Source organism: Eptesicus fuscus, chromosome 21 (genome assembly GCF_027574615.1).
Source record: "Eptesicus fuscus isolate TK198812 chromosome 21, DD_ASM_mEF_20220401, whole genome shotgun sequence".
NCBI classification, from domain to species: domain Eukaryota; kingdom Metazoa; phylum Chordata; class Mammalia; order Chiroptera; family Vespertilionidae; genus Eptesicus; species Eptesicus fuscus.
Window position 1 is genome coordinate 43,632,417 of NC_072493.1, and position 27,116 is coordinate 43,659,532.

The 27,116-nt window shown below is 47.1% G+C and overlaps 2 protein-coding genes and 1 non-coding gene across 8 annotated transcripts in view; 2 read left to right on the forward strand and 1 right to left on the reverse strand.

The window, feature by feature from the left end:
- Window positions 1-11,774, reverse strand: part of VRK3 (VRK serine/threonine kinase 3) — a 38,531-nt gene extending 26,757 nt beyond the window's left edge. Inside the window, exons 1-3 of one of the 5 annotated variants that reach the window (XM_028129399.2) lie at window positions 11,679-11,770; window positions 10,327-10,387; window positions 5,338-5,477 (exon numbers count right to left, since the gene is read on the reverse strand). In XM_028129399.2, coding sequence (XP_027985200.2) covers window positions 5,338-5,476 — 139 coding nt within the window. In that variant the 5' untranslated portion in view covers window position 5,477; window positions 10,327-10,387; window positions 11,679-11,770. Of the gene's footprint in view, window positions 1-5,337; window positions 5,478-5,588; window positions 5,608-10,326; window positions 10,388-11,678 lie in introns of those variants that run through there. The other 4 variants (XM_054710143.1, XM_054710144.1, XM_054710142.1 and 1 more) reach the window with 4 other exon arrangements.
- Window positions 1,795-1,898, forward strand: LOC129147846 (U6 spliceosomal RNA). The gene has a single exon (XR_008555062.1). It is a non-coding gene; the product is annotated as a U6 spliceosomal RNA (small nuclear RNA).
- Window positions 11,775-11,878: 104 nt separating the features above from the next.
- ZNF473 (zinc finger protein 473) lies at window positions 11,879-26,594 on the forward strand. 2 transcript variants are annotated; one of them, XM_054710141.1, is made up of 6 exons: window positions 11,879-12,456; window positions 15,621-15,824; window positions 18,286-18,412; window positions 20,868-20,957; window positions 22,121-23,773; window positions 25,191-26,594. In XM_054710141.1, the coding sequence occupies exons 3-6, from the start codon at window positions 18,313-18,315 to the stop codon at window positions 25,199-25,201; spliced, it is 1,854 nt and encodes a 617-aa protein (XP_054566116.1). In that variant the 5' UTR covers window positions 11,879-12,456; window positions 15,621-15,824; window positions 18,286-18,312; the 3' UTR covers window positions 25,202-26,594. The 2 variants fall into 2 exon arrangements, with proteins under 2 accessions (XP_054566116.1, XP_027985195.2); XM_028129394.2 differs by lacking the exon at window positions 25,191-26,594 and having other exon boundaries at window positions 11,917-12,456; window positions 22,121-25,140.
- The last annotated feature ends 522 nt before the right edge of the window (window positions 26,595-27,116 follow it).

The following is a 27,116-nucleotide window of genomic DNA, read 5'->3' on the forward strand; positions in this document are numbered from 1 at the left end:
TAAGTCTGTGCCCTGACCAGGAATTGAACCTATGACCTTTCGGTGTATGGGATGAGGCTCCAACCAACTGAGCCACACTGGCCAGGGCAGCCATTTGTTTTAAAAAGAGATATTCTTGCCTGGCCGGCATGGCTCAGTGGTTGAGCGTTGACCTATGAACCCAGTAGGGGGGCGTGTAGGAGGCAGCCGATCCATGATTCTCTCTCTTCACTGATGTTTCTAGCTCTCTCTCCCTCTCCTTCCTCTCTGAAATCAATAAAAATATATTTATAAAAAACAAAGTAGGCCAAAACCGGTTTGACTCAGTGGATAGAGCATCAGCCTGTGGACTGAAAGGTCCCAGGTTCGATTCCGGTCAAGGGCACGTACCTTGGTTGTGGCACATCCCCAGTAGGAGGTGTGCAGGAGGCAGCTGACCGATGTTTCTCTCTCACTGATGTTTCTAACTCTGTATCCCTCTCCCTTCCTCTCTGTAAAAAATAAAAAAATATAATAATAAAGTAAAAAGAGATATTCTTTTTTTATCCAGAATTTTGTGCTATGCTAAACCATAAGAGGCTTTTACCTATCACCTAGTCCGCCATACTTGTTAAAAACAGAAGTCACCTTTCAATTGACACTACCTCAGCCAGTATGTTTGGTCCCTGGACTACTGGCCTCCTAAGTGGCTTCCATGCCTCCAACCCATTTCTTACACATGGCAGCCAGAGAGGTCATTCCAAAATGCAAATAATATAGTGTCCCCCCATGGGGTAGAAACCCTTCCACAGCTCCCCACTGCATCAGTGATTACTAAACTCCCTACCCATGGTCTATAAGGCCCTGTGTGTCTGCCCCAGACAAGCTGTCCTTTATTATTATTTTTTAAATATATATTTTACTGATTTTTTACAGAGAGGGATAGAGTTAGAAACATCGACGAGAGAGAAACATCGATCAGCTGCCTCCTACACGCCCCCTACTGGGGATGTGCCCACAATCAAGGTACATGCCCCCTGACCGGAATCGAACCTGGAACCCTTCAGTCCGCAGGCCGACGCTCTATTCACTGAGCCAAACTGGCCAGGGCCAAGCTGTCCTTTAGTTCCCCAACAGGCCTGGCTCTTCCCGCCTCACTCCTTCTCCCATAGCATGCCCCAATGCCTGGAACTCTTGCTCCAAGCCCCTCACCTCGCCCCCACTCTTTTTTTTTTTTTTTTTAATATATTTTTATTGATTTCAGAGAGGAAGGGAGAGAGAGAGAGAAGAGAGAAACATCAATGATGAGAGAGAACCACCGATTGGCTGCCTCCTGCACGCCTCCCACTGGGGATCAAGCCCACAACCCGGGCATGTGCCCCTGACTGGAATCGAACCCGGGACCCCTCCGTCTGCAGGCTGATGCTCTATCCACTGAGCCAAACCAGCGAGGGCTCGCCCCCACTCTTTACTTAGCAAATTCTTATCATCCCTAGGTCTCGGCTCAAACATTACCCACCTAGACAGGCCTTCCCGGACCCACCCAGAAACATACCTCCCCTACATGTGTTCTGTGGCCCATCCATTTCCTTTCTGTTATCATGTACTCTACTGATAATTGCTTATTCAATGTCTGTTTGCCCTACTTGCCTCCAAAAGCTCTGAGACCAGAAACCAAGTCCATCTCATCTGTTACAACGGCCCTGAGGACAAACGTGGCACCTAAGTACACAGCAGGCAGTCTGTGTAGATTGGTTGCCTAACGACGGGTGAATGAATAATGAGCCGGTCCTAAGTTGACATTAGAGAAGGCTGGGGTTAAGAACTTGGGTTCTGGTGCTCACTTCGGCAGCACATATACTAAAATTGGAACGATACAGAGATTAGCATGACCCTTGCACAAGGATGACACGCAAATTCGTGAAGCGTTCCATATAAAGAAAAACAAAACTTAGGTTCTGAAATCAGGTCAAGGCAAATTCTGCTGACATTTGCCTGGAACATAGACACAATGTTGAAGAGGAAGCCACCTTGAAAAATCAAGGCAATATGCATGGGAACCAATACCATACGCTGAGGATGGCTGAGCGGAAAGAGCAGGAGCCTGGGTCCCTTGTCCTATTCTGAGCTGTCCTCTCTAGACATTTTTGCTGTTGTTAATCCTCACCTGAGGATATTTTTCCCCATTGATTTTTTTAGAGAAAGAGTGGAAGGGAGGGAGAGAAAGGGAGACAGGGAGAGAGAGAGACAGAGACAGAGAGAGAAAGAAACATCAATATGAGAGAGACACTTCAATTAGTTGCCTCCTATATGCGTCCCAGTTGGGGCCGGGGATCAAACCTGAGACTGAGGTACATGCCCTTGACCAGGAATCTAACCCACAACCCTTCTTTTTCATGGGCCAACACTCTAGCCACTGAGCAAAACTGGCCAGGGCCAGACTTTTTATAAAAACACGAGAGGCCCAGTGCATGGATTCGTGCACCGGTGGGATCTCTCAGCCTGGCCTGCACCCTCTCACAATCTGGGACCCCTCGGGGGATGTCAGAGAGCTGGTTTTGGCCGGGTCCCTGTAGGCGAGGCCAGGGGACTCTACCAGTGCACAAATCCGTGTACCAGGCCTCTAGTATGCATATAAGATCTTTGGTTAATCTCTTCCCTCCCTTCCCGCTGAGATTCATCAGTCTGTTCTATGTTTCCATGCCTGTGCATTGAGCGTCTGCCCCTGGGTGGTCAGGGCACGTCATAGCTACCGGTTGAACGGTTGTTCGGTCGCATAGGCTTTTATATAGATAGATAGATAGATAGATAGAGAGATAGATAGATAGATAGATAGATAGATAGATAGATAGTTTTAGCCCAGCTAGTGTGGCTCAATGGTTGAGCTTAGACCTATGAACCAGGAGGTCACGGTTCAATTCCCAGTCAGGGCATATGCCTGGGTTGTGGGCTCTATCCCCAGTAGGGGGCGTGCAGGAGGCAGCCGATCAATGATTTTCTCTCATCATTGATGTTTCTATCTCTCTCTCCCTCTTCCTTCCTCTCTGGAATCAATAAGAATATATTTTTAAAAATATATATGATTTTAGCCCTAGCCAGTTTGGCTTAATGTATAGAGCATCAGCCCGTGGACTGAAGGGTCCTGGGTTAGATTTCCGTCAAGGGCATGTACCTTGGGTGCAGGCTCAAACCCTGGCCCTGGTTGGGGTGTGTGCGGAAGGCAACCAATTGATGTGTCTCTCTTACATCGATGTTTCTCTCTCTCTCTCTAAAAAAAAAAAAAAAAAAAAAGGAAAATTATCCTTGGGTGAGGATTAACAACAACAAAATATATGTTTTTATTGATTTCAGAGAGAGGAAGGGAGAGGGAGAGAGACAGAAACCTCAATGATGAGAGAGAATCATCATCGATCAGCTGCCTCCTGTACATCCCCCACTAAGGATTGAGCTCAAAACCTGGCATGTGCTGGGAAGCGAACCGAGATCTCCTGGTTCATGGGTCAATGTTTAAGCATTGAGACATACTGGCCAGGCTAGACTTATTTTAATAAGAAAAATAAATCCATTCATTCGTTTCTACTCTTGAAGTAGCATTTTCTGACATTGGCCGCCAAACACAATCCCAAATGATAAAATAAATGCTGAACTTTCTGCCATGTATGCCAACTCCCTTCGGTGGCTTTGAGATAAGTAAATACATCTCACTTTACCAGGATCTGTGCCTGGACTTTCCCCTGGCCAGGACCCATAGCTGATGTGTCATTCATTTAGTCAGCCAATCAATAAGATTGTGCCAGGAATGGTCCTGAGTGCTGTGCAAACAAACCACAGTCAACACAGCCTACAAACCACAATGAATTCCTCCCCTTATGGAGCCTACAGATGAGAAGCAATAGAAATAAGTAAAATACTGTACTCAACAGGGTTGATACTTACAAGTACCAAAAGGCAATATAAAACAGGGGCATGGGGTAGGGAGTATTATGTGTAGGGAAGGTGTGATTTTATTTGATTTTTAAATATATTTTTATTGATTTCAGAGATGAAGGAAGAGGGAGATAGAAACATCGATGATGAGAAATAATCGCTGACTGGCTGTCTCCTGTAGGCCCCACACTGGGGATGGAGCCTGCAACCTGGGCATGTGCCCTTGACCGGGCATGTGCCTCTGAGCTACACCAGCTGGACAGAGAAGGTGTGATTTTTTTTTAAACCAATTTTTTTTGTTCGTTTTTTTTTTAAATTTTTTTTTATTGATTTCAGAGAGGAAGGAAGGGGGAGAGAGAAATAGAAACACCAATAATGAGTGAGAATCATTGATAGGCTGCCTCCTGCACGGCCCCCACTGGGGATCGAGCCCGCAACCCAGGCATGTGCCCTTGACCAGAATCGAACACGGGACCCTTCAGTCCACAAGCCAACGCTCTATCCACTGAGCCAAACCGGCCAGGGCGAGAAGGTGTGATTTTAATTAGACATGTCGGGAAAGGCCTTTCTGAGAAGGCAACTACTGAATAAAGACCCGAAGGAAGTGGGAGAGTGGAAAGAACAGAGGGAACAGCAAATGCAATGGCTCAGCGGTCCAGGCATGCCTGAGGTGTGGAGGGAGAGGGAGGAGGTCTAGGAGGCTGGAGATGCATAAGCAACAACAAGAGGGTTTGGAGAGGAGCTGAGAGACTATGGGGACCTGATCATGTCAGGCCTAACCTGGGAAGGTGCTGAGGAGAGGAAGGACAGGGTCTGACTTTGTTTTAACAGGATCTGTCAGGCTGCCATGTAGAAAACCGTAGAGGAGAGAGAAGGGGGACCAGGGGAAGGTTTCTTCAACAACATTAGTGACAGGTGAGGGTGGGATGGACCAGGGTGGTGGCAGAGGAGGTGGAAGGAAGTGGTCTGATTCCGCACTGACTTGAAACAGACAAGATTTGCCAAAGGGTTAAAACTGTGGATGGGAGAGAGAGGGGACTTAGAAGGACTCCATGGTCTGCTCTGAGAAACTGGATAAACAGAGTTGCCATTTACCATGATGGGGAAGTCTATGGAAGGGGCAGATGGGGGGCAGTCACATCAGGAGCTCAGTTCTGGGCATGCACAGATGTGCGTGAGCATCTAATAGATGTCAAGCAAACAATCTGATAGGCATGAATCTGGGTTCCAGCGGAGGAGTCCAGGCTGGAGCCAGAGAGGCGGGGGTTGTCAACTATAAAGCCAAGAGACCAAGAAGATGCCAAGAAACCGAGTAAAGAGAGAGAGCCTGAGCTCTGGGCTTCTCCAGGGTCAAGGCAGGGTCAGACTGCAAAGGCAGCGCTCCCTCCCACATGCCTGCACACAGGCCCCTCACCCACTCTCCGGGGAGAAGCTCAAAGCCCTGGTCCTTACCTCGGAAGATTGACGAAATCGGTCTGACTAAGTTCTGGGACCCCTCAGGCTCCTCTGTCGACAAAGACTTTCCGCAGTAAGGGCAGAATTTGAATGTTGTCTGGATACTTTTGCCACAGTCTGGACAGAAGCTGCTCATGCTAGAAAACACAAGTGTGCAGGAGGGAACAGGAAGGTGAAACAGAAACTTAATCCACTGCCAAGTTCCTTATGGTGATGAGATTGCAAAAGAAAGAAAAGTAATTACTTACAGAATATATCCTCAGGAAGTGGCCACTCCTAAAATGAGTTCCCGCCCACTGTGTCCAGCCTCTAGCCATCTGTCTCTAAGGGCCCAGGGTAAATAGGAAACAGGACAAAGGGACAAAGCAGAAACTGCAGATCTCATCAAAGACACGAGAGTATCTTGAAGTCAATAAAAATTACGTAAGAGCACTGGTCTAATCACAGAAGCACTGAGGGAGAGATAGCCGATGCTCACCAAAAAACCCACCTGATCTCCTACACTTCCCAGGGTCCCCTGCAGTTAGATTGGGGCCACATGAGTAGTTCTAGCCAATGGAGTATAAGTGGAAGTCATTTTCTGGCTGAGGCAGTTAAGAGCCTTAGTACTTCTTTGGGCTTCCCCTCCCCTGCAGGGATGGCCCTGGAGGACACATACTCCAAAGGATACAGCTACGAGATGAAGGAGGGCTGGGTCCACATGGGAAGCTCGTGATCAGCAAATAAACTAATGTTGTATTGAGCCACCAAGATCTCAGGGTTTATTTGTTACTGCAGCACAATCTATCCTATCCTAACTTAGTGAGACCACAGGTACTGACTGCATTTTCCTCTAAGCCTTGTGTATCTCTGGAATATCTCCTAATACTTTAAAAATCAAAACCAAACTCACACATAGAGCCTACCACCAACAAAGATATGATGGGTGTATTCATTTGTCAAGGCTGCCATAAATAAATACCACAGACAGGGTGACTTAAACAATAGGAATTTATTTTCTACACAATTCTGGAGGCTAGATGTCAGAGAGATCAGGGCACCAACCAGTTTGGTTTCCTCTGAGGCCTCCCTCCTTAGCCTGCAGACGGCTGCCTTCTCACTGTATCCTCACATGGTTGTCCCTTCTCACTGTGTCCTATTCTCATCTTCTTATAAGGACACCAGTCATATTAGGTTAGGGCCCTGCCTCAGTCTGTTTGGGCTACTATAATAATACTAGAGGCCCGGTGCACAAAATTCGTGCATGGGGCAGGGGGGTGTCCCTCAGCCCAGCCCGCACCCTCTCCAATCTGGGACCCCTGTAGGATCGGGCCTAAATGGGCAGTCAGACATCCCTCTCATAATCCAGGACTGCTGGCTCCCAACTGCTCACCTGCCTGCCTTCCTGATTGCCCCTAACCGCTTCTGCCTGCCAGCCTGATTACCCCCTAACCACTCCCCTGAAAGCCTGATTGATGCCTAACTGCTCCCCTGCCAGGCTGTTTGCCCCTAACTGCCCTCCCCTGCAGGCCTGGTCCCCCCCAACTGCTCTCCCCTGCAGGCCTGGGTCCCCCCCAACTGCCCTTCCCTGCAGGCCCAGTCGCCCCCAACTTCCCTCCTCTGCCAGCCTGGTCACCCCTAACTGCCCTCCCCTGAAAGCTTGATCGCCCCCAACTGCCCTCCCCTGCTGGCCATCTTGTGGCAGCCATCTTGTGTTCACATGGGGGCAGCCATCTTTGACCACATGGGGGCAGCCATCTTGTGTTGGAGTGATGGTCAATTTGCATACTACTCTTTTATTAGATAGGATATCACAGACTGGGTGGCTTATAAACAATAGAAACTTATTTCTCACAGTTCTGGACCCTCTTCTGGGTTGCAGACTGGCAACTCCTTGCTGTGTCCTCATGCAGTGGAAGGGGCTAGGGAGCTCTCAGGGATCTCATTCACAGAACATTAATCTCACTCATGAGGGCTCCACCCTCGTGGCTTAATCCCTCCCAAGGTCCCACCTCCTAATACCACCACACTGGGCATTAGGATTTCAACCTATGAATTTTGGAGGGACCCCTAACATTCAGACCATTGCAGGCCCACCCGAACAACCCCATTTTAACTTAAACACATTGCGGACAGATCATGAGAATTCTCGCTTCCTATTACACAGTGTTTTACAAAGTATCATACTGTAAAAAGATATTCGTTTGTAAGAACATGTAATAAATAACTTCAAGATGCAATGGGTATTTAATTTTAAAGCGTGCCTTTAACATTTATGTGAAACTTTTTTTGTACAAGTTCAATAGAAACTTATCTGGCCACTGGGTAAAGCTAGCAATAAAACTACTGGTCCGCAATATGTTAATTATCTCTTTAAAGGCACTATCTCCAAATATGGTCACATTCTGAGGTATTTGGGCTTAGGGTTTCCACACACAGGGACAGTTCAGTCCATAAAAGCAGGATTAAGCTAGTTAATTAAGTGAGGAGAAAATCGGCAAGGATGACAGTGCAGTAGACACTTCAAATGAGTATATTTTAAATAGCAAAAGAAAAATGATCTTATTTATTCTTTATTCTAAGACTTAGTGTACAGTACCAATTATAAGCTGGATTATCAAAGTAGAAGTCAAAATAAACTTGGGCTTGTGGTTTCATTTTACCATGTAAGAGGAAGTTCTTCCCTTTTTACCTATTTTTGGCAAATAAAAATTGTATATATTTAAGGTGTATGTGATATTTTGGTATATGTATATTGTGAAATGATTACCACCGGTTTGGCTCAGTGGATAGAGCGTCGGCCTGCGGACCCAAGGGTCCCAGGTTCGATTCCGGTCAAGGGCATGTACATTGGTTGCGGGCACATCTCTGGTGGGGGATGTGCAGGAGGCAGCTGATCGAAGTTTCTCTCTCATCGATGTTTCTAGCTCTCTATCCCTCTCTCTTCCTCTCTGTAAAAAATTAATAAAATATATTAAAAAAAGAAATGATTACCATAATCAAACTAATTAACATATCCATCACTTCCCATAGTTATTTTGTGTGTGTGTGTGTGTGGTGAGAACACTTGAGATAATCTTAGCCAATTTCAAGTACACAATACATTATTATTTACTACAGGCACTATGCTGTACATTAGGTCTCCAGAACTTACTCATCTCATAACTAAAAGTGTGTGTACCCTTTCAGCAATATCTCCCCCTTTATCCTACAGCCTCCGGTAACCACTATTCTATTCTCTCTTGGTATGAATTGGAATTCCTTTTAGATTCCACGTATAAGTGAGATCATGCAATATTTCTGTGTCTGGCTTAGTCTAATCAAATGCTTTTCCTTTATTTACTGTAAAGGTTGGTCTCTGTTGCAATTGCAAAACAGAGTTCTTTTAAAATCACAGGCTCTAGTCCCAGGCTACCTGGATTTGAGTCCCAGATCTGCAGTGTGCTGGGCACCTAACTTAATCTCTCTGTGCCTCAGTTTGCCCAACAGGAAAATGGTGCTTCCAATCTACCTGACAGAGTGGTTGTTGAGGCCTAAGTGAACAGCGTTATTGCAAGTGCTGAGAACAGGACCTGGCCCACAGAAAGCCTTCTATGTTAGTGATCGTTATGATCATGTCATGCTATGCATGTCACTTATATTCTATTTGTTAATACTTCTATTTTTCCCTTTTATCTTTCCATTCCATTAGTTCTGAGCCTCTCAGGCCTGTTTCCTCTTGGTGCTGCCTCACGGAATCCCAGTACCCACCCTGAAAAACACAGGCTGCCCAAACAGCTGAGGAAAGAAATCTCAGCTAAGAGAACAGGGTTCCTTCTCCCCTAGGTCTGCAGAAGAGCAGAAACCACACTGTGGCGTAAAACTGCCCTTTTGTTATTTTCCACAAAGGAGATGGGAGTCTAGCCATCTGATGGCAAAGACTGTGGCCAGGTAGATATCCTTTAGCTTCTAAGAAGTTTGTAATTCTGATTGGTTGTGCAACTTCATAATTTATTGTCCTGGCAATAGCACTGAAATGGATATTTCTATCATCTCAAAAAAAAAAAAAAAAGCAGTTTTGTTAATCACCACCACTTCTTCCTTCTCTCTCAGGCCATGACAAACCTGAAGCCCTTGTGTTGATGGAGCCAAAACTGCCTAGAGCAGTGGTCGGCAAACTCATTAGTCAACAGAGCCAAATATCAACAGTACAACAATTGAAATTTCTTTTAAGAGCCAAATTTTTTAAACTTAAACTTCTTCTAACGCCACTTTTTTCAAAATAGACTCGCCCAGGCTGTGGTATTTTGTGGAAGAGCCATACTCAAGAGGCCAAAGAGCTGCATGTGGCTCGCGAGCCGCGGTTTGCCGACCACGGGCCTAGAGGATGGCTACCCCGAAGAGTTGTTCTAGACTTTGTATTAGTGAGAAACTTGTGCTTGGGTTAAGCCACTGAGATTCGGGGGCTGTTGTGACTGCAGCATAGTCCAGCCTCGTCTGACGAGCACATTGACACTTTGCTAGATTACTTATGGAAACAAAAGTTTGAAAACCGCCAAAACCGGTTTGCTCAGTGGATAGAGCATCGGCCTGCGGACTGAAAGGTCCCAGGTTCGATTCCGGTCAAGGGCATGTGCCTTGGTTTCGGGCACATCCCCAGTAGGGGGTGTGCAGGAGGCAGCTGATCGATGTTCTCTCTCATCGATGTTTCTAACTCTCTATCCCTCTCCCTTCCTCTCTGTAAAAAAATCAATAAAATATATATTAAAAAAAAGAAAAAAAAAAAAGAAAAGAAAACCTGTGGTGATTTTAAGTAGCTTTAAGCAGAATTTCCCCAGGTGCCAAGTACTCCTGGACAGTGACGGCCTCCAGGATGGGCAGAGTGTCTAACCCAGTGACCCTGTCATGCCCATGACAACGGTCCTCCTGGGACTAAAATATGAGAGCAGTTACACAAAAGAGAGAGAGCAGCTGCAGGCTGTTGGTGGGGAACAGAGCTGAAGGGGCATGTGCCCGAGGGGATGGTACCTTTATGAGATCACGGTCTAGCCCTCAGAAGCACTGGGCTGGAATCTCCATCGTAAGTGTTCTGTAAGTGAATAAAGGTAGAGAGGCCGACTCAGGCTCACTTCAGTGTAAGGGAAAGATAATGGTTCATGTTTATTGATTTTTTACAGAGAGGAAGGGAGCTAGAAACATTGATGAGAGAGAAACATCGACCAGCTGCCTACTGCACACCCGCCACTGGGGACATGCCCGCAACCAATGTACATGCCCCCGACCGGAATCGAACCTGGGACCCTTCATCCGCAGGCTGACACTCTATCCACTGAGCCAAACTATGTTTATTGAGCATTGGCTATGTAGCCAGCATGTGCTAATTTCATTCATTCACTTAATAATTATTCACAGAACTCCTAATGTGTGCCAATCCCTGGGGATACAGCCGCAAAGGAAACACAGCTCTGCACCTGACAAAGCTCACCTTCTGGGGTGGGGAAGGACAAGATAAACAAATGAGCAAGTAACTATTTAATAATACAGGTGGGGAACATCCGGCCAGCGGGCTGTATAAGGTCTGGCCCTTCCAAGGGATTGGGGGTGAGTTAATTAAACGTTTGACCAAAGAGAGAAGGCTAATTTTTTTAATTTGATAATTTTGTATGGCCCATGAATGATGTTATAAATATTCGAATGGCCCTTCGCAGAATAAAGGTTCCCCACCCCTAATTTAATAGGTCAGATGGAGACAGGGCCATGGTAAACGCTCAATACATATGGATGGAAGGAGTCTCAGAGTGCTGAGTTAACCTGTCCAAGGTCACATGGCTAGTTCAGGACTAAAACCCAAGGCTCCAACCCTCAGGCTCGTCTTTATCATTCATTCCTTTATTTTATTTATTCAACCAGTATTTACTCAACATCTGCTGTGTGTTAAATGTTGTGTGTCCCTCCTGAAAGGTTCTGAGACAGGGCACAGCAAAAGAGCTAAAGGCTAGACTCCACCTTAGCGGAGGAGGGGCAGTTGTTTATGGACCTTGACGTGCCTCGGCCCCGCCCTAAGCAGAAACCAGGGGTGACGTAGTGCCCAGGGGGGGCGCCTGTCAAACTCTCCATTAGCTCCACCCGTCTCAGTTGTAGCCACGCCCACCACGAAGAGCCGACGGTAGGTTGTGACCAAATATCCCCGCCACCAAAAACTTCTCTCATCCCCAAACCCGCTCTCGGGCCCTCTCCCCTCCCCCCTCCCACAAAGGGTCTTGCTGACGTCACAGGCACCGCGACCGAACTGTGCATAGGGCATCAGGAGACTTTCTCCCCTGCTAAGCCTGGCCTTCCTCTCACTTCTGGACTTGGTGAGCCGAGTGGAGACCAAATACCTGATTCACTTCGGGGACAGGGACTCTCCTTTTCAGTGGCCCCGCGAAAACTTCCGCCGGGGAGGAAGGCGCTGCGCGCGCATTCTCCGCCCTGAGGCAGGCCTGCGCCCGCGCAGGCGCCGCTTGCCCCGCGACCGCCCTCGGCCTATCTACCACCGAACTACATTTCCCATAGGCCTTTGCGGCAAGCCAGCCCTCTGACTCGAGGCTGGGGGTGGAATTATTCCATGCTGATTGGCCCACCCCCTATTTCACCCTCTTTGGAACGCTGCCTAGTTCTACTGCGCATGTGCCACACTACAAAGCGTGCTTCCGCCAATCAGCAGACGTCACATTTCTCCCGCCTCAACCTCTCCTCTGGCGCGAGACTTCTTAAGAAGCCAATTTTCTCAACGTGTTTCTATGGCAACCGTCGGGTTGTCTCCTTGAAAAAATCAAAAGTCCCGCCCTCCCCTTCTAGAAAGCAGAAGGCTGATTAGATTGTTCAACGGAATAAAAGCTGGACTATTAAATCCAGTCACCGCCTGATTTCGATTCTGTCTCTACTGGCCAAGCGGGAACCTCTTACAGACCGGTAAGCGGGCGGAGACGGGCAGTCGAGCAAAGCCCCCTGGGAAGCCCTGTCTCGGCGCTGGCGCGGCGGGTCCTGCGTGGAGAAATTCTGAGATTCGCGCGGCACCGGAAGTGGCTCTGAGGAGGCCGGTGTGAGAGGATTCGGGTCTCCGGCTCCACCCGGGCCGGAGTCGCGTCTGTTGGCTCGGCGGGCCACCATCTCGAGGTGAGGAGATGCGGGGCTGGGATCGCTGAGGACGCGGGGGCCGGGGACGGGGGCGGTCTTTCCTGAGGGGAATGGAATGCCCCTGTGGCGTCTACGGCAAACGGCGCGTCGCCTTGGGCGGTGGGTCTGGGTAGAGGCTTATGGGCCCGGCTCCTGTTAAAGTGGTTCCCAGCCCTCGTCGGCAGCCCCGAGGGAAGCGATGCCATTTAATTTTATTTTGGGGAGAGGAGACTGAATCTGGAGGGGGTGTCGTTGGCAGAATTGGGCGGGATCTTGAGGTGAATGAACGCGAGTTTTTTCGCGGCGGTGGTGAAAGGGTTGAACATTTATGTGAGCGCTTTCTGTGTGCCGCGCGCCGTGCTGCCCTCGCATTTTCTCCGGTAACCTCCGCACCAGCGCTGGGAGATACCGGAGTGTACCTCCCCGGTCTTACCGGATAACCTGAGCATCATCTCGGAAATCAGACTTTACAACGTGAATAGGGTGCGTATTTCATAATTAGGCACCCCCCGCCCTCAGCGGGATCTAGGGCAACTCATGGAAATAAACTATTTCTGCCAGGAAAGGCGTGAAGAGTCGCTCTGAAAGGGAGGAAGACTGTACATAGCCTGTGGCAATTTGGGTTAAGTTTTGCTGCCAATTCATGAATAAAGTTCTGGTTTTTAGAGCTTTTTGGTTTTTAGAGTTACAGAGAAGGGACTGTGGATCTGCTGTACCTGTCTCATTTTGTACTTGTGGGAATTGAGGTGCAGGGAGGGTGAATGATCGGGCCATGGTCCCACACTAAGAAGAAGCGAGACTCTAGGGCAAGCTTGTCAAACTCATAACAACGGGCCAAATAAACAAGGTTTAAGTGTATGTGGGCCGCAAAAAAACAAAAGCTTCCATTTTCATAGAAACGTAGATTTATTTCGATAGAGACATGCTGAATACAAAGGGCTGAAATAAATGAGTCATCGTTAACATAAAATAATAGAACATTTTAATAAAAGTTAATATTTTTCTTGAACATTAACTTACCAGACACTGAATAAATTGCACAGATTCATAAGCGTCACGCAAATAAACCTATTTGTCTTGTTCTCCGAAAGCGAAATATTTGCTGTTTCGGACACCAAACAAGTCAGCACAAGACTCATGAGGTGGCCATCGATTGCTAAAATATTTGCTGCTAGTAGTAGTGGAGAGAAATGGTGCGCCTGTGTGTAAGGCATGTAAGGGAAATGAATGCAACACGATGATAGTAATCAGTCATTAGCAAACGTTGTAGTTCGTTATATTTTTAAAATATATTTTATTGATTTTTTACAGAGAGGAAGGGAGAGGGAGAGAGAGTTAGAAACATAGATGAGAGAGAAACATCAATCAGCTGCCTCCTGCACACCCCCTACTGGGGATGTGCCTGAAACCAAGGTACATGCCCTTGACCTGAATCGAACCTGGGACCCTTGAGTCCGCAGGCCGACGCTCTATCCACTGAGCCAAACCGGTTAGGGCTGTAGTTCATTATTAATAATTATGTATAACAGGGTATTATAAAAATTAAGTTATGAAATTGTTATTAAAATGTTTCTTACATACCGTTATATTGGCTGGGCTGCAAAAATAATTCGTTGCGGGCCATGAGTTTGACATGCTTGCTCTAGGGCCCAAGGTTTGCTTCAAGTCACTTGTTTGCCTCAAGTCCCCTTCCTTCCCAGGGCTGAGGGTGTATGAAATGAGGACAGATTGTGAGTTGGAAACTAGACAGAGGTCTCGGGCCTCAGGTAAAGGAGAGAACCTGCCTGATCAGGGCTAAGGGACATCAGGGAGTATTTGCCCCATTTAAGGGGGAGTAGATTTAAATGAGCTCCAACTAGCTAGCTTGGTGGGATGCCGACTCAGCATGGCCAAATCCTAGGATTTTTTTCAGAAGCTGGAGATCTAGAAATACTGAAGTGTTCAATAACAAAATGCTGCTGATCCTACACCGCCCTGGGATTTTCATGAAATATATTGTATAAATGTACGTCACCTTTTTAAAATCTGAAAATTTCTGAATTTCAAAGCACATCTAGCCATAGAGGCTCTAGAATTGTGGGCCTGTGTCATTGAGTCATCCTGCTTTGTGATGTGGAGTGTTTTCAACGCTCTATAGATACACGCTCCTTAGGAAATTCAGTGTCTACAAACGTGTAAAAAGCCCTCTGGTACAGTGTTTCGCATACTGTGGGTCATGAAAATAACTCTTTGGGCAATGATCATATTATTTTTTAATGAAGTAAAAAGCAACTACGTCAGATTAAGTATTATCGCATGAAATTTTTGTTATGTGTGAATGAGCAGTCATTTTATATATCTATCTGTCTATAATAATAAAGCACAATATGCTAATTAGATCGGATGTCCTTCTGGGCACCTTCCAGACGAAGCCGAGGCTGCGAGGGAAGCCCGGGTCCTGGGTGCCAGAGGGAAGACAGTTCCAGCAGCCGCGGGAAGTAAGGTCTACTCTTGCACAAATTTCCTGCATTGGGCCTCTAGTGTATACACTGAGTGGCCAGATTATTAGGATCTCTGAATGCATAATAATCTGGCCACTCAGTGTATGTATATATGTTAGAAGCCCGGTGCATGAATTCGTGCATGGGTGGGGTCTGGCCAGCCTGTCCAGGGGAAGGGGACATGGGTGGTTGGCCGGCCTGCCTGCTGGTCGAACTCCTGGTCGAGGGGACAATTTGCATATTAGCCTTTTATTATATAGGATATACACTGAGAGGCCAGATTATTATGCGTTCAGAGATCATAATAATTTGGCCACTCAGTGTATATATATAGTCTTTGTTTTTGTGGGTCATGGTTAAAAAAAGAAGTTGAAGAACTCTTGCTGCTATAGAAATAGCAACAGTTTGGAGACCAACACAATTGGACTCAAATCCTAGAGATGACAGATAACCCAAAATCTCAGAAGCATTGTCCCAAGGATTCAGTTAGAGACACGTGTGCTCTGTGAACAGACATCCTGTGCTGTGCTAGGACACAGCAGTGTCCTGCAGGTCCGAAACATGTATTCATTGATTGTGATTATTGTGAAGAATGGCTGTGAAGTTGCTTTGTAGATTTTGAGGCATAGTGAAGCTTGGGGCTGGGGTAGTTTCAATAAATAACAATTGTTGTGATTCCTGCAGGGAGACTCATGTTCTGACTCATCCTACTTCTGGACATTTTGGGGGCTCATCCAGCATGGCCAGGAAATCAGTCCTACAAGGAAGGAAGACTGTCTCCCAGTTTCCTTATCCTTCCTTCGGCCCTGCCAGCTGGGAACATGGAGGGGAAGAAGGAGGAGCTTAAACTAGGACTCGGGCTGCTGGGCCTAGTCGGCTATTACTGAGGTGAGTTGAGAGTCCTGCCATCCCAGCAGATCATCCCTAAGGCTGCACAGTGGGCCTTGTCTTTGTTCCAGGCTCACTGTCCTAGGGTGGCCCCCAGCGATCTTAAAGTAAAGCGCTCATGTTCTTTCTCTCCGGCTTAGTGCCCTTCCAAGAATCCTTATTGCTAACGGGATAAATCCAGGTTTCTCAGCTTATTCCTGCATGGTCTGGGTCCTGCCCCCATCCACGGTCTCTTCTCTTCCCTTTACTCACACATGGGACACTCCCTTCTTGGACCTGTAGTAAAATGTTACACTATGCTTCCCAGCTCCCAGTCCAGTTTCCAACTCACAATCTGTCCGCATCTCATACACCCTCAGCCCTGGAAAGGAAGGGGAACCACTCAAGGTCACCCAGCCTGTGGGAGTGACTTATGTCAAACAAGTGACTTGAACCAAACCTTGGGCCCTAGAGCAAGCATGTCAAACTCGCGGCCCGCAACGAATATTTTTGCAGCCCAGCCAATATAACGGTACATAAGAAACGTTTTAATAAAAATTTCGTAACTTAATTTTTACAATATCCTGATACACATAATTATTAATAACGAACTACAACGTTCACTAATGACTGATTACTATAATCATGTTGCATTAAATTCCCTTACTCGCCTTATGCGCAGGCTAGAATACCCTGCCTCTCATCTCTGGCTGGTAAGTCACACCACCTTTAAGACACAGCTCAATTCCCCCACCTTCCCAGAGCTCTGGTCTCCCATAGCACTGCCTGCACCTCCACTGTATAACAGACCCACCTGGATGTAGTTGTCCCCGCCCATGTCTGTGAGCCCTGCCAGACTGTCACTGCCCTTTGGTCGATTCCTTCCTGTGCTCTAGGGACTGTGCAGGAGCTTCCCAGCAGCATCTCAAGTCACTTCCCAGAGCAGCACTATGACATGGGGCAGGAATCGGGGCTCTGAAGGGGGCATGGGTCTTAACTGCCAATAGTTACCCACAGAGAAAGGTAGTAGGGCCAAGCCTCAGACCCAAACTAAAGACTCAGGTTTCATTCTTACTTGAAATGTGTCCGTGTGTGTATTGATGGGGGTCTGGAAAGAACACACCAGAGAGCCACCTGGAGGTAGGGTGCCGGGGAAGGCTGTCATTTTTTTACCGTCAGTACTTCTCCAGTACATGTATTTTTAACCCAAGCACCTATTCACTGGGAACTTTTAAAATTAAGGAAGATGGCATCACTAAAAGTGGCACACAGGCACTTCGGGCTGTCATGCAGCCTTAAGTGGCCCAGCTCCACCTGTGAGGGCTCTTTCCCCACAGAGTTGTACCTAATCTATCAGGCTGCTGCTCTACTGACTAGTTTCCAGGAAATGCATCAGGCAGAGGTGCAGTTAAATGACACCAAGAGGAAGCACCACATCCAGAATCGGGAGCATGGAGTAAAAAGGGCGGAGGGGTACAGGTATAGATTAAAAACCTTCGAAGCGTATCACTCTAATACAGGGCATAGGCTTCCTGGATTCTGCTTCAAACAAGCCAACTACAAAAACATCCCATTGAACCCTGGTGTGGCTCAGTTGGATGAGCATCGTCCCATGCACCAAAAGGTCGCTGGTTTGATTCCAGATCAGGGCACATGCACGGGTTGTAGACTCGATCTCGGGGGGGCGGGGGGGAGGATGCAGGAGGCAGCCAATCAATGATTCTCTCTCATCATTGATGCTTCTATCTCTCTCTCTCTCTTCCTCTCTGGAATATATATATATTTTTAAATTGAATCAATAACAAAAAGATAACCTGATATTTTAATTATAAGCAAATCTTGGTTAAAAGCATCTTAAAATCAACAGGGTGTTAATTTTCATGACATGACATACCGACCAGAAATTTTGTCCATTAAATCGTGGTCTGTAAAATCGAGAGCTGACTGTACAGACTTTGAATATGATGTATGTATGCAGTGAGTAAGGGGTTCTACTATTAATGCTGAAGTATTCACAGGAGAAATCAGATGTCACCTGGGATTCACTTTGAAATATTTTAGCCCCCACAAAAATAAATAAAGAAAAGTGAGGAAAGAGGCTTAGTGAACAAAACAGACATGTTAATAGGATGGGGATTGAAGCTGGGTGATGGATATGTGGTGGTCTGTTGCATGCATGTCTCTACTTGGGTGTATGTTTGAAAGTTTCCATAATAAAACTTAAAATCTTTAACAAACAAACAAAAATTGCAAAAGTCAGAAATAAATGGATTTTAGGATTAGGCAAACCTGATTGAGTTTAAGTCCTGCTTGTGTCCCTTCTCCAAGACTCCCTACAAAACATGGGGATGCCTAGTCTCTTTGGCCTGAAGGGTCTCACAAGACGATTCTTGCCAAAGACCTGGCACATTGAGGGTGGGGGATGCATTGAGTGAGCCCCTGACCCCAGCCCCAGAGTCACTGACAGTGTCTTGTGTTTCAGTAACTTGTAACCCTCAAGGACGTGGCCATGGACTTCACTTTGGAGGGCTGGGAGCAGCTGGGGCTGGACCAGGGGGACCTGTTCTGGGACACGGCATTGGACAACTACCAGAAGCTCTTCTTGCTGAGTGAGTATGCACCCTGGCCCCGCTTGGTGATCACCCGTAGCTCTCTGTCACCCACAGAATGAACTCCCCGCTCTTAAACACTCAGAACCAGTGTGATGTAGCCCAGCAGTGCTCAGCTGGCTGATTCTGCCCCCCAGGGGACATTGGCAATGCCTGGCACCTCTTTGATTATCACTTAGGGCCAGTGGGGGTGCTTCTTGCATCTAGTGGGTAGAGCCCAGAGAAGCTGTCAGACATCCTAGGATGCAAGGACAACCCCCACAACCAAGGGTTACCTGACCTCAAATGTCAGTAGTGGCAAGGTTGACAAACCCTGATCCAACCCCTGCTTACTGCTGTAGCAGATTTTCCTCTTTGTCATTATAGAGTGATTCCTCGTGCTGACTCTGTAGGGTCTTCACAGCTGCTCTCCCCTCTGCCTGGCAGACTCTTGTCCCTTCCTTGACTTGGGGCTTCCCTAAGACTGAAATTGTGACTCCACTAGCACTCCCTCTCTCCTGCTTAGCTAGTCACTGCGCCTTCATTTTCTGACTGCTCCTATTATGATCTGTCCCCTGCCAGATGGAAGCTTCCTAAGGGCACCTTGCTTTCACTGGTGTACCCCAACATTTGTAACAAATAATACCTGCTATGGGGACTCAATAAACAATTCCTGAATTAATAAATGAATGGTGGGAAATGGAGCCAGGTTCTGTGCTGGGTGAGCTCTTAGAACTTTCTCCTTCTACCCTCCAGTCACCCCATGAGAAGTTTGTCCATATTTTGTTGAGCATCTTAAACAGGTTCAAAGAGGGGAAGTCATTTTTGCAGCTCTGTTCAGGTTCCCAGAATCACCCCCCGCTTTAGTGGTTTACTAAGAGGACGTGTAGGACTTGGCCTATAGCTGTGCTCATCCCATGATCCATCACAGGGAAAGGACACACAGTACAGTTAGCAAAGGGGAGAGGTGCGTGGTGTGAATCCAGGGGAGACTAGTGCCAGCTTCCAGAGCCCTGTCCCCGTGGAGTTGACCAGGACATGCTTAATTCCCCCAGCAACGAGGTCTAACAGCACCTGTGAAATGCTGTCGACCAGGGACACTCTAACTAGAGACTCCGCACCCAGGGTTTCTGTTTAGGGCTTGTTATGTAGACATACTCTGCTTGGAATGTACCAACATCCCAGACACTCAGCAGGAAAGCAGGTGTTCAGCAGAAGAGTTTGTGCACAGGGAGCCCCTCTGACTGGTTAGAGAATGCTGGACCCTCCCGAAATCCAGGTTCCCAGACACCAGCCAAGGGCAGTCTTGTGAGCAGGCCATTCCAAGAGCAGCCAGCCCGCTCCGTTAGCCCTTTTCCCCTGGGCTCTGACCACCAGCGTGCACAGTGAGCAAATGGCATGGCTGCGAGTCCGGTTGGGACCTGTGCGAGTCCGGTTGGGACCTGTGCAGCTCCAGGGCCAGGGCACCCCAGCTCCATGTCATTTGGATCAACTCATTTCCCTTTCTCTAGTTTCTCAGTTCTTTCTTTGCCAAAAACAGAAGAATAATTTATTCCAAAAGACAAAGAAAAGACTATATACTGGAACTGTATTTGATGTAGTTTTATCACCTTAGGACAGCTTTTCTCCAAACTGTACTCAAGGTGTGCCATAGAAGCAGCTTAGAAAGGTCTGATCTCAGTGTCTTCAATTTTTAAACTCCAGCCCGCAGTAGAAATGTATGTCCTTTGTTTCCCCTGCACATCTGTGTGTGTATGTGAGGAGGATATTAGTTTTCTATGGCTGTTTCTACAAATGCCACAAATGCAGTGGCTTAAAACAATACATTTATTCTTACAGGTCTGCAGATCAGAAGCTCAAAATAGGTCTGAGTGGGCTAAAATCAAGGTGTTGGCAGAGCTGGCTCCAGGGGAGAATCTGTTTCCTTGCCCCTTTTCAGCTTCTAGCAGCCTCCTGCGTTGCTTGGCTCATGGCCTCTCTTCACCTTCACAGCCACCAGTGGGCTTTCCTCCACTGTAGCACACATGCCGGGATTATAACTGCTCCCTTCCTTGCAGAAGTTTGGGGAGGGCAGTGTGCAGGGCTGCTGGAGCTCTAGAACCCGAACATCCCCTATCACAGGGCTTACCCCACAGAGACCTGGGGCAATGTGTGGTCCACTGGTGAACGAGTGAATTATAAATGGTTGAGTAAGTATGGGCCTGTCCACCTGGCAAGCTCTACTCATCCCTTGAGCTGTTTCCAAGTCCTGTGTCCGCAGCCCCAGCTTTCATAGCTCTGATCACCCTGGATTATGACTGAGTCCTTCTCTTCCACTGGACCAGGAACCCTGCAGGGCAGGCATCTCAGAGTCGCCCAGTGCAGCATGTGTGCTAGATAAAGCGTGGAATCGTCAGGAGAGCCAGAAGGTTGCCGCTGAGCGGCTGGGTGGCCCTCCACATCTTGGTTGACGGCAGTGCTGTTTTCTCCTTTGCAGACCCCCTGAGACCCAATCAGACCTCCTGTCCAGATGGTGGGGAAGAGCAGGAGATCCCGGAGAGAGGAAGTCCAGAAGTGACAGGCCCTGGTGAGTGGGTGGGGAGGGGCCACGGGCACCTGGTGTGAGGATGGTGGGGTCCTGTGGCATGGCCCTCTGTCCTCAGATGGAGTATGTCTACCCAAACATCGGACCCCTGGCTTCTGGGCTTCCATTTTCCACGTGTTGGCTTCTGTCTCCCTGTCCCAACCAGGATCAGGACACTCTGCATGCCCTCCTTGTCTCTATTTACCTCAGCATTCAGCACGTGGCTGTCCTGGTGCCTTTTCTCTGTTCCGTCCTTGGTCCTTCTAGACTCAGCAGGGGGCAGCCTTCCGTTCCCAAGTTGGTCTCCATTTTCCTGCCTCATGCCCCCTAAGTACTGTGGACACCCTGGTCTACCTGTCTCAACCTCTTTGTACAGGCCCAGCCCCCTTTCCTGGCCCACAGAGAACGACAGATGGCCACAACTCAAGCCTGGGCATTTACTCTGCCCTCTCCCAGGCCACAATTCTCCCAGGAGGATCAGGTTAAGCAGTGAAGATGCCCCAGTGTGATGCTGGTCAAGACGTCCCCAGTGAGAGAAAGAAGAGGCAGGGCCTTGCCTGGGCATGAGAGGCTTTTCTCGTGGTTCGCCCTGAACCAGAAACCATGGAGAAGTGTCTGCACAGCTTGTCAGCGTGCAGCTCCATTATTGGCTCACCTCAGGAGTCGTGAGTGTTTTCACATAGGTGACTAACCCAGGCACAGGTTCCTGCTTTCTCGGATTTCTGTTTCTGCCGCCTCAACACAAAGCTGTTTCCAAGCATGTGGAGCCACACCTTTATTAACGTGTAAATACAGCCTCCGTGGAAACAGTCGTGTGGCATTGTTACCATTTAGATCCTGTCCCTTCATCAGTGTACTTCTCTAGGAAGCAGGCCTCCGCTGATGAGGGTGATGGTGGAGAGTATCTGCTGAGAGGCCCTCTCTCCTCCCTGAGGGGGCCCTGCAGCCCAGCTCCCATCTTAACTGTCTTGGACATGGGTTTCCTTTTCCTGTGATGCAGGTTACAGCTGGATCATCACTATTCTAGCCTCTTCTCCTTCATCCCTTGATGGACAGGCTTGACTCGGGATCCATCCCCTGTTCTCTCTCTTGTCTGTATCTTCACCCTGCAGCTCCTGTCTTTTCACCCTAGGGAACAGGAGACATTTACACTTTCTCTCTTTCAGACACAGCTGAGGCCAAGATTTCCCCTTTGCCACAGGAATTCTCAGAAGGACTCTCTCAGGAGATATTGGAGACGTTTTCCAAGGATGGCCTCTGGAACTCTAACTTCGGAGAAGCCTACATGGACGAGAGCTGGTTAGATAGTTTGCTAGGAGATCCAGAAAGTCTTATAAGTTCTGAAGTTGTCACCAACAAGGAAAGTTCCACAGAGTGCAAGAGTCATGAACTCAAGAGTGGCCTTGGTCCTGAGTCCTTCCTTTTCACAGGAGAGGATTCCCTGATCCATGACCTTTCTGAGAAGAGCCTGACGCCAGCTAAGTCTCAGGAATGTAGGAATGACATTGGCTCCCACTCAGACCAGAGTCAGCAGGATGCTGTCCAGGAAGGGGTGAGACCATATAAATGTAGTGAATGTGGGAAGAGCTTCAGCCGGAGTTGCCATCTTATTCAGCATTGGATTACTACTCATATGGCGGAGAAACCAACTGGGAATCAAGAGTATGAGAATAGTTTCAACCAGATTTCTTGCCTTCCTGTCTATCCAAGGACTCACACAGGTTACAAATCCTATGTGTGTAACAAGTGTGGGAAAACTTTTAGAAACAACACACACCTTCTGAGGCATCAAAAAATTCACACTGGAGAAAAAACACGTAAGAGTCAAGACAGTGACCATTCATCAGGTCTTGTCTCACAGCTTGTTAAACAGCAGAAAACCCACAAAATTCATAAATCCTACAAGTGTAATGAGTGTGGCAAGAGTTTCAGCCGAACCCTTCATCTTATTCAGCATCAGAAGACCCACACTCGGAAACGCTATGAATGTGTCAAATGCAAGGCCACCTTCAACTTCAACAAATACCTCCTCCAACATCAGAAAATTCATGCTTCAAAAACTACCTCTAAGTGTCAGGAATGTGGGAAGACCTTCAGGCATAGCTCATCCCTCATTAAACACCAGTCTACTCACTCGGGAGAAAAGCCTTATAAGTGTGACGAGTGTGGGAAATGCTTCAGTCATAGCTTGACCCTAAAGAGCCACCAGAGGGTTCACAGTGGAGAGAAGCCTTACAAATGTAGTCAATGTGAGAAAGCCTTCTACCGAAACACTCATCTGAATGAACATCAGAGAATTCACACGGGCTACAGGCCCCACAAATGTAACAAATGTGTCAAAAGTTTCAGCCGGCCTTCCCACCTGATTCGACACCAGTCTGTTCATGCCACAGAAAAGCCCTACAGATGTGCTGAATGCAATGAGACCTTCAGCCATAATGAACGGCTTGTCCGGCACCAAAAAATGCATGCTATGGAAACCCGCTATGAATGTCAGGAGTGTGGTGAGCGCTTCATTTGCAGCTCGACCCTAACCTGCCACCAGAGCATTCACACCCAAGAAAAACAAGGACTTGATGGGAGCGGCAAGATCTTGAATCAGAACCTAGAACAGAAAGATCATCCAAGGAGTGGCGAGAAGCACTTTAAATGTAACACATGCGAGAAAACATTCAGCTGCAGCAAATACCTGACTCAGCATGAGAGGCTTCACACCAGGGAGAAGCCCTTTGAGTGTAAACAGTGTGGGAAAGCCTTTGTCCAAAGTGCACAGCTCATTCACCACGAGATCATACACTCTGGAGTGAGGCCATATAAATGTGAGCACTGTGGGAAGGCCTTCATCCGAATCACCTCCCTTACCAAACATCAGTATGTCCACAAGAGCGAGCACCCCTTTAAGTGTAATGAATGTGGAAAGACTTTCAGCCAAAGTGTCCATCTCTCAGAACATCAGTTAACTCACACTGCAGAGAAACCCTTTAAATGTAATCAGTGTGACAGAGTCTTTGTGCACAGTAAGTACCTTATTCAGCACCAGAAAAGTCATGCCAGAAAGAAATCTTTTGAATGTAATGAATGTGGAAAAACATTTAGACACAACTGGCGCCTTTCCAAGCATCAGAGAATTCACACGGGTGAGAATCCGTATAAATGTGGTGACTGTGGGAAAACGTTTAGCCTGAAAGCTGTACTCGTTCGACACCAGAGAGTTCACACCAGAGAAAAGCCTTATGTTTGTCAGGTATGTGGGAAAGCCTTCAGCCAGAACTCGTGCCTTTCTATTCACCAGAGAGTTCACACTGGAGAGAAGCCCTATCTGTGTGCTGAATGTGGGAAAGCCTTTTCCCAGAAAGCAAACCTGAGGCAGCACGAGAGAATTCACACTGGGGAGAAGCCTTACATCTGTGATGTGTGTGGGAAAACCTTTGGCCTCAGTTCCCATCTCAGTCAGCACCAGATAATTCACACCCAGGAAAAACAATATCAGTGTCAACACTGTCAGAAAGCCTTTGGCTGCTACTTAGGTCTCCGCCGACACCAGCAAGTTCACACTCAAAAGTAACAAGTAGAAATACTACCTGTGGTTGCCAGGTGACAGCAGAACCTGACATCTGAGACCTAAAATTGAAACCATCACATTGTAAGTCCATCCTTCCCCTACCCCTACCCCCGAAATATATATAGATCTCTATATTAATAAAGATTGATTAGAAAATTTGCACACAAGTTTCATTAAAACAATGAAAACACAAAAGAAGCTGTGTAGTATCCAAATTCAGAGGTAGACTCTGTAGCCAGTCTCCTGAGTTAAATTTCACCTCTGCCATCTGCTACCTAAGTGACCTAGAGAGAGTCATGGAACTTCTCAGGGCCTCAGTATCCTCATCTGTAAAATAAGTAAAATAATAGTTACCTACCTCAGAGAGATGTGAGGCTAAATTGATGTAAAGCACTTAGCACTAAGTGCCCAGCACATAAGTACTCACCAAGCATGAGCTATACATATACATCATATACAACATAAACATACTCTTTTATGTTATGAAGAAGAATTAGAAGCTCTATATTTACTGCAGATAATGTTCTTACTAATATTATGGGTGGCTTTAATTTTAAAGTTTTTCTCCAAAATGCCCCTGGCTTAATTTGGTTCTCCAATCCCAGCACATTAATCTTAAAAAAAAAAAAAAAAAATCTAACCTTTTCCTTCCCTCCGTCTTTTTTCTGTCCCAGTATTTTCTTAACTAGCCCACAGAAAGTCAAGAAGAGCACTTAAACTAACATCAAATGGCTAAAACTTTTTACTCGTAACCTTTCCACATACACGTGCCATCTTATTTTTTCTAATCCTTACCCAAGGACATGTTTTTATTGATTTTTAGAGAGAAGGGAAGGGGGGTGGGGAGCATTAATTGGCTGCCTCCTGCACGTGCCCTGACCAGGGATCAAACCTACAACCTAGGTAGTTGCCCTGACTGGGAATTGAACCCACAACCTTTTGGTGTACGGAACGACACTCCAACCAATTGAGCCACTCAGCCAGGAGCACATGCCACCTTTTTCCATAATCTTCCCATGTTTAAAGTTTAAAGGAACCCATTTTTTGTTAATTGGAGTTAATGATCCTGGAACAGCTGGATTCAGTTAGGAAAGCTGCACTGGATATTGTCACAGTGCACACTATACAGAGGATGTGCTTGGTGGTGAAACTTGTGATGGACTGCTGGAATCTTCTTCATGCACCATTTGTCCAAGCTGGCTACTCACCAGGCACTTTCCCAGGCGCCAGGACAGGGAATGTCAGTATGGTAAGCCCTGCCCTTGCCTCGAAGCTTCTGGAATCCAAGGGAAATTGGTCCCATTTTCACAGAGGAGTGCTGTTTGTTGACAAGTGACATCTTAAAATGCCACATTCCCTCATGTCACAGCAAGTTCTGGGGCCGCTGAGGATTGTTAGAGCCCAGTAAGGAAAAGAGCTTTCCTGTTGGAGCCATCAAGTCGACAGCTCACCTCGGCCAGGCCTGTGCTACAGCAGAGACTCACCTCATGGAACCACACAGCCTGCTCCTCTAGATGGCAGCTCTTCCTGGGCTTTTGTTGCCCTACCCACTAAGTGAACAAGTCACATGTTTGCTGAAGCACAAACAATCTTAGACATTGGACACTTAATATCTTTCATATTCTTGGTGCTAAAAAAGTGTAAGAGTATGTTTCCGGTGGCTCTTGGGCTTTTTAAGCCTTGCACCTTGAGTTCTGCTGGTTGGTTTTGTTCTTGAAACTAGGAACTTAATGGTTAATTATTAGGCCGACTGCGCAGTGGGGAGCTTACTGGTTTTCTAATGGCCAAAATGTCCCACTCCCTGTGCATGGTCCCTGCCCTTGAAACTGTCTAGTCTGGGTGACAGGCCGGTGGGGTGTACAAAGTGTTGCGGGATGGGGCAGAGGTGGGAACTCAAAATGAGTTGAAGTGTATTCAATGAAGAGTTTTAATACTAAACTCACAGGTCAGAGACCCTGTGGAAAATCAGCAGCTTGGGGGGAGGGGCAGTTTTTGTAACTAATGACCTGTGTTGCTATGAGCCAGGGTAGAAATGCCCTCCTTGTGTGTATGTTGATTCTCTGATTAAAGTTTTGAGTCTGAAAGTGTTGGTTCCTTCTCTCAGCCTGGTGCCACACGCCTGGCTAGATACTGGGCATACAGTGTCCCTACCTACCAGTTTCCATGTTCTAGTGGGGGAGGGCTTGCAGTGGTGAAAACCATCCCTTAAGAGGGCAGTTAAGTCTGTTTTCCCAGAGACTGGGAGGGAACCACACAATTTCAGCCAGTCTCAGATATATCAACAAACAACACTTCCATTTAGTGCAATCCTAATTCATCAAGGAGAAAGCATGGTATTTTCTCTACAAAGACACAGCAGGCCTCAGGCTCAGGCAATAATTTTAACTAGAATTTAATACTATTTGGCTCTGTTGGTATTTACTTTAATTCTTGCCACTTCTTCTCCTTTACTGACAAGAGATACTACCTTCCTGCTCATGGTAGTGATAGAAAGTCCTCTTTATTTTTATTTTTTTAAGATACCTTTTTATTAATTTCAGAGAGGAAGAGATAGGGAGACTAAGATAGAAACATAAGTAATGAGAGAGCATCATTGATTG

Excerpts from the sequence above, each read along its gene's own strand:
- ZNF473 (XM_028129394.2), top strand. The coding sequence starts at position 18,313 with ATGGACTTCACTTTGGAGGGCTGGGAGCAGCTGGGGCTGGACCAGGGG. Across the intron at positions 18,413-20,867 it reads CCAGAAGCTCTTCTTGCTGA|ACCCCCTGAGACCCAATCAG; the intron begins GTGAGTATGCAC and ends TCTCCTTTGCAG. Across the intron at positions 20,958-22,120 it reads TCCAGAAGTGACAGGCCCTG|ACACAGCTGAGGCCAAGATT; the intron begins GTGAGTGGGTGG and ends TCTCTCTTTCAG.